This window comes from Vidua chalybeata, chromosome 5, assembly GCF_026979565.1.
Source record: "Vidua chalybeata isolate OUT-0048 chromosome 5, bVidCha1 merged haplotype, whole genome shotgun sequence".
NCBI lineage: Eukaryota > Metazoa > Chordata > Aves > Passeriformes > Viduidae > Vidua > Vidua chalybeata.
Window position 1 is genome coordinate 45,021,213 of NC_071534.1, and position 9,691 is coordinate 45,030,903.

Sequence of the window (9,691 nt, forward strand, 5' to 3'; positions counted from 1 at the left end):
CCCCCAGCGGCGGGTGGCGGCGGCCCCGCGGTTGCGACCTTCCGCGTGCACCGCGTCACGTGCTCCTGGACGACCAATGGCGCAGCGCTTCGTGTAGGAACCGCGGGGGGCCGGACTGCGCGAGCGCCGGGCGCGGGCGGGCGGGAACGGCGGCGGCGCTGAGGGGCGGCGGGGGAGCGGGGCCGGCGCTGAGGTGAGGACGGCGGAGAAGGGCCGCGGCCGCTGGGTGAGGCCTCCGAGAAAGTGGAAGGTTGCTGAAGTGGATGGGGTGAAGGCGAGCGTGGAGCGGTTGGGAGGGGGGCGCTGGGAGGCTTGGGGGCAGCGTGGGAAACTAGGCGGGGGACGGAGAGAGGAACCACTGAGGCTCGGTCCGGAGCATTTATTTGCAATTTGGGCCAATTACAAATAATTGGGCCGCGCTGTGGTGGTGTTTCCTAGCCTGGCTGCCCTGGAGGTGGGACAGTGTCGCCGAATGTGGCTGTTAGCGGCTGCCCAGCTCTGGCCTGGCCCCGCCCGATGGTGCAGTCCGGCTCCAGTGGGGTCTTCAGGGGTCTGGATAGGCCAGGCTGATTCCTTCGTTTCCCTGCGCTCCAGGGCAAGATTCGGGAACCTTCATCTGTGTTTGCTTTCGAGCCAGTATAGGAGAGGCCAAGAAAAATAGAGTCCCCTCTGTTTGACAGACTTGCTTGTAGCTGCTTGAGGACTGAAGACTTGCTTACTCGTCAGGTTAGTCGTGGTAGGAGAACCGAGGGAAGACTTCCGTAACTTTATTACTTTTAGTAAATTGCTTCTAGAAATAGTTACAGGACGTGAGCATTCCACAGGTTAGTGTATAGTAATCCTGTAACGAAAGCAGTGGCAGAACACTAATGATGCTCTGTTTTCTGAGTACGTAAGACTTTGAATATTAGCATTTATCCAAGATTTTGGTTAATTACTTTCAAAGAAGGATTGAATAGGGTATATGTGTTGCAAGATGAAATAGCTTCTTATTTTCTAAATCTGACAGATGTTATTCTAGGTACACCGTCCTCGAACATCGCTTCGTTGTGCAGCTATTGATAAACTAATGAATTGGTTATCATCTCTGCAGTACTTTGGGTAAACATTAGACGGTGCACTTCTTATACAAAGGGGAATAGTAGTTGAGATCTGTACCTGCTTACCCAACAGAATTAAATAGTTATTATGTGGCATAAGGTCTCTTACTTCATTGACAGATGTACCTAAATTAAGTACATAGATAATTGTTAGAAGAGCTCATTATTGCATGAGCTTAATGTGTAAAGAATTTATTGAATTCTGGAATGTGGTTTAAGTCGTTGCAATGTATGACCTGGAAAGTGCAACTTATATATCCCTTTTTGATTGAGAAACAGAGGGTGAAGAGACATAAGCAAAAAAAAGTATTTAAGAGGCTTTATTTTGAAAAGGATTGTAAAAATAGTTAGGAATGGCAGGGCTGATGGAGTTGGCAGTAGCAGCACTAAGATACTGACAGCATATAAAATAGGTGTTTTCTAAAAAGTAAATCAAATAATTGACAGTAACTAAATATAAGACTTGCGCTCTCTGAGAACCCTGTGAAGTTTAAAATGCTACTTATACTGGAGTTTTATTTGTATTTGGTTTTTATTTACATCTTATTCTTAAATTGGAGTTTGATATGTTCAACGGCAGCATTAAATCTGTGCTAGTTTAAAAAATAGTAAAACTTAAGACCTGTTTTTTTTTACTGTGCTTTAGAAATCAAATATAGCAAACAACAGAACTCCTAATGTGAAGAATTGTAGAAAAAGAAAAATTTAGGTTTATTTTGTTATCAAGAATAATACAAGCTGAGATGGTGAGCCAGAGCAGAAAACCTGAAGGACTAACTTGATGATCTCTGGCTCTTCATGAGTTATGAAAGAGGGTTTTGCTCTTAATGGAGGACATGAACTGTTCCTTTTAGCTCTTTTCAGTGTTCAGTAGTAGAAGGATGGTTGACCTTAAGATAGTGCAGCAGGTGATTATGCAAGCATGATGCAGGTGTGGGTTAGTAAAGTAAATAAAAACAATCACATATATCAGATGAACATAAGTCTGCATCTATAAAGCACAAACAGGAAGAAAGCCCCAAAAGCATGGAGGGGTGTACATGTGTGTAGTTCTTAGTGCCCAAGTGGTAAAATTTCAGGTTAGGGAAGTGGTGAGAGAAGATATGTGGGAAAAATTGGTACTAAAAACATGTCTGATACTGTGCATGAAGAATACTGGAAAGAACTGTCCATTTGGTATCTAAGTACACTGATCAAAATACGATTTGTTTCAACTGCTGCCCCTTAACACTTGATATCATGCAGGCTGCTGGCCAAATAAATGCTTAAGAGGGCATGGGAAGATTAATCTTGCAGGCCTCTTGCTCTTGTCTCACAGCATTCATTTTAGCCCCCTGACTTGCCTATTAGAAATGGTATTCTTTTTTCCATTTTTGGTTCTTGCTTTTTAATTTTGTTTAGAGGGAATTGACTTTCAGGTAAATGTTTAATTTTCATATGTATCAGGTATTCAAAGTTTTTGAATTCTGCCTGACAAATATTGGGTCCCATGCTGGCTAGCAAAAGTGTTCTGACTTTAATGGTGCTCAGACTGTAAGTTTGTTTATTCAGCTTTCAGGAATGTAACACAAATTGTCTCTGAGTTGTTTTTACATTACATTTAAATCAGTGTAATCTGGTGGGGGGGGGCGGGCATGTTACATCTGGAATGTTCAGGATCCTGTTGTACATCCTTCTGGTCAGGTGTCAGCCAGCATTCTGTCTTTGAACATTTGCCTTTCTGCACTCTGTGTTTTAAATATAATATGCACAGGTATATTATCTGTTCTCACCTTCTAGTAGGAACAGCTGACCCTGTCCTTCATGAACATCGTGAGACATCATGTGGCTATGTGGACCAGTTTCTAATATATGCCACAATTTTACCCTAAGTTCTCATATATTTTTTTCAAATATATTTTTGACAGATGAGTTGTTGAAAAAAAATTTACAGCTTTTAATTATTGTTGAAGCTACTTGTCTTGTGTAAAATACTTTTTTTTGCTTTCAGTTCTAACACTGAGGGTTTCATTTGTAAACCTTTCTATGCAGTGGTATTTATCATATGAATTTTTGATATCTAAGATATGGTAGGTGTTTTCCTTTATAAAGCAATCTGATTTGCAGATGAGCTAAGCCAGCCTATTGTTAAATAGAGGAAAGTGTGCTTTACTTGGCGGAACTCTGGAAATGAATGATCTTCTCTTTATCATGTTCATCTTAGGTGGGTTAAACAAACTGAAGCTGAGCACAAGTGTCTAATAGTCTTGTCTTGCTGCACCTCTAGGTCAGTCATCTCTAGGCCAGTTGTGTTTTCAGGCTCCTATTGTTGCACCAGTTAATTAGTGACTTGGTCTTCCAGTAGGGTAGGTTTTTGCAGCCTGTGCTTAATTTAGGGTTGCTGTGTTTGGGGTCCTAGAACTCGAGATTAATGTAAAGCTAGTTCAGGTATGGCAGTGTGAAATGTGAGATGCAAGGAAATGTTTACTTTTCCAACTTTGTATGACAGTGATCAGTTAAGTGTAAAACAAAGACAAATACTAAAGTGGTTGTTATGCATATGAAATGTCACTTTGCAGTATTTTCACTTACATATTCTGTGAATATGAAAACAACGTAATGGAGTTTGACAGGTGATAAAATGTGCTTACAAGTCTGTCATTGACTCCTGTAACATGCTGGTCTTCCTCTGTCAGCTGTAACTAAGTTGTGGAATGTAAAACAACTTGTTCTTCAAGTATATTTCCTTTTCTTTTTAGGAACTGGAGAAATGGCCACTACACAATCTGTCTTCACATTTGCTCTCTGCATTTTAATGATAACTGAATTAATACTGGCTACAGAGAGCTATTATGATATCTTAGGAGTTCCAAAAAATGCATCTGACCGCCAGATCAAGAAGGCATTTCACAAGCTGGCTATGAAATACCACCCAGACAAAAATAAGAGTCCTGGAGCAGAAGCAAAATTTAGAGAAATTGCTGAAGGTAATATACACTCTCTTTTGTCATAATAATTTGATACATGTCTTATATCTATAACCTAAGTGAATTTTGTTTTTACTGGATAAGAGGTATAAAGGGTTTTTTTTTCTGCATTCCACTTAAGTGCTGTCAGATATCAAGCATCAAAATCTGAGTTTTTTCTGCGTTCTTGCACGTAGGATGGTCTTTTACACGGTTTTTGCATTTCTGCTTATTAGGCTTTTGGCATATTCTTCTTCTCACAAAAAATACTTGGTAGTAGGACAGCTTTAGCCCTAGGAGGTTAATTTTTACTTTTTTATCTGTTTAATGAGATCTGGCTCGGGATTACTACCAGGGCTTCAGGAGGGCCTAACAGCAACCTTGCAGTAACTATGGGGAGATTATAAGAAAACACACAGCAGGGTGCTTCACTGGTTCATGGTGGAAATAGATAACAGGTGCAAGAGGTTCAAGTGGTTATAAGGATAAACTTTTTCACCTTGAGGATAATGGTTGGATTTGATTGGATCTTGGATTTGAGGATCTAGGAGTTCTTTTCCAATCTTAACAATTCTGTGATTCTGTTCTACTGGCCAGTGTTAGAACAGATTACCTAGAGAGGTTGTGCAGTCTCCAACCTTGGACACTTTTCAGGAATGACTGGGTAAAGCACTGACTAAAATAGTCTGATCTCATAACTGACCCTACTTTGAGCAGGAGGTTAGAGTAGAGACTGAGGTCATGTCTAACTTGAACTATCTGTTATCCTACAAATATAACACTTATAAATACTGTGTGATAAAATGGTGTGAGTGGATAATGAAGAACAGAAGGACTTGCTGAAAAATAAGGTATACCCACTTCTATTCCCTGTAGACTCAGGTATAACACCCATCTATTTGTGTAGTTCTCTTAACTAAGTTAAATGGGATTTCTGGCTTTTACCTTCTTGTCTGCAGAAGAGTTATTTTGAAAGAAAAGTAGTTAGTAATATAATGAAAGGGAATGACAGCCTTGTTAGATACTTACTACAGTTGTTAGCACCTACTACAGGAGGAAGTAGGAACTCTTAAATGCTGAATTATGTAGAATAATTGCAAGAATAATTTGACAGGTAAGAAAATGAGCTTTTAAAATATTTAGTTATCAGAATGGGTATATCTTCTATCAGTTTCTGCCTTGGAATACCAGTAGCTGTAGTTTTAAACCAAAGATTGGAGGGAAATCTAATTTCATTTTGGGTATATCCATTCACAAAATCTAGGTTTATTGCTGAACTTGCAAAATGAGAATTAGCACATAGTGACATTAATTTCCTTTATCTCCTCAGTGTTTATGTTGTTGCTTGTAACTGGGTTAGCTAGAACTTGCTGGGTGGCAAAGTAGCTTTGCAGACATTGCCCTGGGCTTCTGTGATAGGAGTGCAGCAAATCCTTTGTCTTGTTAGGTAGAGCTCCTAACTCATTCTTCCACCTTCAGGCTTTCTGATCACCACCTTTCATTGTTATTTTGTTTCAAATCTAAACACTAATATTTATTGGTAGCTAAACTGTTTTGTATTATGTGTAACCTGTCCTCATAATATAGCTGTGTTTATTATTGTAAGTAACTATTTTGACTCAGTTTATATTGGTTTGGAGAAAGGTAAATAAATATGGAGCTCTTGATTGGGCTTGAACATTGAATGATAGTCTTGTTTGAAATTTCCTTGGTTCAGGAAGAGTGGGAGAGAAAGGTACTGTTCTTTGTATTTGTGTATGATTTTCTTTTTTTCTGGTTTTATAAATGGAAAAGAACTGTAACTTTTTTTTTTTTTTAAACATAAATAGCATATGAAACATTGTCAGATGAGAATAAACGAAGAGAATATGATCAGCTTGGCCGTCATGGAGGAAGAGGAAGTAATGGAAGCCCATTCCATCAGTCATTTAATTTCAACTTTGACGATCTCTTCAAAGACTTTGACCTATTTAGTCAAAGCTCGCGGTCAAAAAAGCACTTTGAAAATCACTTCCGAAATCATCGGGAGGCTCATAACCGGCAAAGACGTTCTTTCCAAGAGTTTTCTTTTGGAGGTGGACTGTTTGATGATGTGTTTGAAAATATGGAAAAGATGTTTTCATTCAGTGACTTTGAAAATGCACACAGACACGCGGTGCGAACTGATGCCAGGTTTCATGGATCCAGCAAGCACTGCAGGACTGTCACTCAGAGACGAGGAAACATGGTTACCACATACACCGACTGTTCTGGACAATAATGTTTCCTTTCTTCTAAACTTTTCTTCTTTACTCAACATCTTCATAATCTTTCTTGGTTTTGTGCTAACATGGAAGAGATTCTCTGAACTGTATTTTCTAAAAAACACTTAAACTACTATAAAGAAGTTGTAGATGAAACTAATCTTCAGAATAGAAACAACATGCTGTTGGGAAATAAATGTGTCAGCAACTACTTAGAATGGGAGAGAAATACTCTCATGTGACAGAAAAAATGATATATATTTCAGTTTAGTAAACACTTTCCCTAAATTTGAACACAAGAGATATATTTTTCATTTCAAAAGTGTAATATAATTTTTTTCATAGAAGCCAGTTCAGGACTGATTGAATTACTGGTATGTGGATTGAAGCAGAGGAGATACTTTAATTTTTGATGTGCTGCTTTTTTTTTTAATAGTTTCTTTCCAAGTTTGCACTTGCAGTTTTTACCTGATAGAAATTTACTGTGCAAATTACATAATTTACACAAAACAGCAGCAGAAATTACTTCCCTGGGTCTTTGTTTCTCTGTCTAGCATTGCAAAAGTATTAGTAAACCTCTTTTTGAAGTTGGAAAATAGCAAGGGAATATGTGAAGACTGTGAGTGATGTAGGAATTAGTTTTATTTGAGTTGACCTGAAACAATATTAGGATTTGAATAACCCTTGACTTATTTAGGGGACATAGGGATATTCATGTATGTAAGTTTGTGTGCACACAAAGTTTTTGTTTTGGTTTTTTTTTCCCCTCCTTCCACAATATCTCTCTGACAGGATTTGGAAGGGCACACCCAAAACACTCTTGTTTCATGCTTACTATATTACCACGTGTGCAATGTACTTTTTATAACTCACTTTACTGAACTAAAATATCCCTGTGATATCTTAGGAACGTCAATAAGATAAGCTTGCCTGCAGATTTGTAGTGTTCTTGAAAGGGTCTTAGTAAAAGCTACAGTGTTTAGATTGGCAGATTTATTACCTGTCAGCAGGAATTTTTCAGTGTTGTGATTTGAGAGGTAAATTTTTAGCCTAACCACAGAGTAAAACTGAAAATTACAATTCTTGTATTCATCCAATGCCTTGTGGGGCTGAAAATGACTAATAAGGACAGTACTAATGGGTATTGATTTTAGCACCATGGAAACCCACAACCAGTGTAAACTACTTAAAACTAAAAAGGAAAAAAAAAAACCACCAGAAAATGCTGCACAACAAAACCCCCAAATACTTTAGCTGATGTCAGTCAAAAAGTTATGTTGTAACTTAGTTTAACTAGTAACTTCTGCTTAACTAGTCATACAGGTTCAGTATGCTAAATTGGCTGTCACTTTAGGACTGGGAGGTAAGAATTTATTTTTCAGGTTGATTGCATGAGCAAAATAAGCATTTTAACTAGCAGTGTTCTAAATAGGCTTTGAGTTCTTAAAATCTTTATTAAGAGATTTAACCCTTTGCTTCTTGGATGGATATTGAAAGCTGCCTATTTGTTAAGGAACTTTAGCCTTCCCCTCAAGTGTACATATTATCGCTTGTTCAGTTTTCATTGCCTAATCCTTGGAATGGATTGTGCGCTATATTAAGTGCTTTTCCTTTTCCATGTTCTTCTTTATTTATTAATAGACTAATACCTCATATATGGTCTTTATTAAAAGCCAGTAATTTGTGCAACATTATCGGAATGTGCAATATTCTTACAGTAAGAAAAGTACTGGATTGAGTGTGTTTGTTTTTTTCACCCTTTTCTTTGTAAGTAGAGATTTGTTTCTTCTGTATAATTAATATATGATTCAAGCAAAAATTGTACTTTATGTAGATTTCTGCATTTAATTTCTTTAACATACTCCATTGGTCCTGTGCATGAATCAAACTATCTGCCCAATTCATATCATATGGGCATCCAAGTGAACAAGTTATTAACTTGAAGTTATGAATTACTTTCTCTCACAAAGATTAAGTATTAAACATGAGAGTGTTTGTGAATGTCATTTGGTGGGAGGCAACTCTTGAAGTGGGATGCACAGGTAAAATATTAATGCCTTTCTTAGTCTAGTGAATATTTTCTTAATTAAAAAAAAAAAAAAAAAAGAAATAGTAGAATGAGCAGTTCACTTAGGTCACTTCCTGAACTCTGAATTAGACGGAATGAAAGCTAAAATGAGCACTATCAATTGTAGGAAACACATTTCACCCCAAAAACTCAAGTCATTTAAGTGGCTGTATAAGTCCGCAATCTTTTGAGCTAAACTTTTAGGTGAAAATAAGGGTCCTGGCTGCTTCTAGACTAGTTTCCCGTCTTTAAGAACGGTCCAAACTTAGTATAAAGTGTGCTTGTTTTCCTGATCTCTTTAAAGTGTAAGAAAACCAATACTGTTGCTGTTTTTGTAGCTGACCCACCTTAAAAAAAACTTCTCTCTAGTCTATTTTAACTTGATTTCATATTATTTCTCTTAATTATTTGTCATGGGAAAAACTACAAATGCTTTCCATTATTTCTATGGCTTCTCCAAGACACCTTTCTGGTTGTTTTTGTTGTCGATCCAAGGTCAAATCCACAGAAACCAGTGTATGACTGTCCCTGTGGTTTTCTATGATGGGTTTGCTTTGAGTAGGCTTTAGCTGGGGAAACTCCCATAGGCTTTCCTCAGCCAAGAGTCTTCACTTTCACGGTCCTCAGAACACAAGCTTGCAGAACATGTTGTGCTTCTCACTTATTCGGAGCTCTTGCACATTCTTTCCCTATTTATAGTGTTTGCTTCATGGCAAGCTCCAGCGGAAGTCCTGGTATAACCTTATGACACCCCTGACTTCAGAGTTTCCTAAGTGCCATCTTTGATCTCTCTTTAAATCTTAGGAAAATACCCAACAAAACCAGTTTTTGTTAGATAAGGGTGAAAAATAAAATCCTGAACAACTTTATGAAAGTAATTCATGCATATGTAACTCCAAATGATTTAGTTTTTAAAACTACCATCAAAGTGTTTTTTTATGTTTGTTTTCTTCCCATTATACTTCTGAAACACAGTATCTAGTGGAGATAAAAGTACTGTAAAGTTAATTAGAGTGCCATTACATTAAACACGTGAAAATTAATGGTGTGATATGTCTTTTTTCTGTTCTTTTTTTCTTTTTGCTTCAAGATATAACTGGAAAACTAAATTGAAGTGGTTTATGTGGTGCTTGTGTTTTATGGAATGTTTTGACCACTGCATTTTCCTGGAATGAGACAATGGAGTTGGCAGGGAGAAGGGAGTGGGGCTGAAAAAAATTTAGTCAATTTCCCCAGTTTGTATTATTTTGGAGATGTTGGGAATGGCTTGGAGTTAAAAGTATTATGCCTTTAAACAAAGCAGGCAAAAACCCTGTGCAAAAGAACTTTTTTTCT

At 37.8% G+C, this 9,691-nt stretch overlaps 1 protein-coding gene across 4 annotated transcripts; it reads left to right on the forward strand.

The window, feature by feature from the left end:
- The first annotated feature begins 153 nt into the window (after positions 1-153).
- Positions 154-9,399, forward strand: DNAJB9 (DnaJ heat shock protein family (Hsp40) member B9). Of its 4 annotated transcripts, none has more exons than XM_053943784.1 (3): positions 154-193; positions 3,839-4,066; positions 5,875-9,399. In XM_053943784.1, the coding sequence occupies exons 2-3, from the start codon at positions 3,850-3,852 to the stop codon at positions 6,303-6,305; spliced, it is 648 nt and encodes a 215-aa protein (XP_053799759.1). In that variant the 5' UTR covers positions 154-193; positions 3,839-3,849; the 3' UTR covers positions 6,306-9,399. The 4 variants fall into 4 exon arrangements, with proteins under 4 accessions (XP_053799759.1, XP_053799758.1, XP_053799760.1 ...); XM_053943783.1 differs by having other exon boundaries at positions 173-226; XM_053943785.1 differs by lacking the exon at positions 154-193 and adding an exon at positions 661-736.
- Positions 9,400-9,691: the final 292 nt, after the last annotated feature.

Excerpts from the sequence above, each read along its gene's own strand:
- DNAJB9 (XM_053943784.1), top strand. The coding sequence starts at position 3,850 with ATGGCCACTACACAATCTGTCTTCACATTTGCTCTCTGCATTTTAATG. Across the intron at positions 4,067-5,874 it reads ATTTAGAGAAATTGCTGAAG|CATATGAAACATTGTCAGAT; the intron begins GTAATATACACT and ends AAACATAAATAG.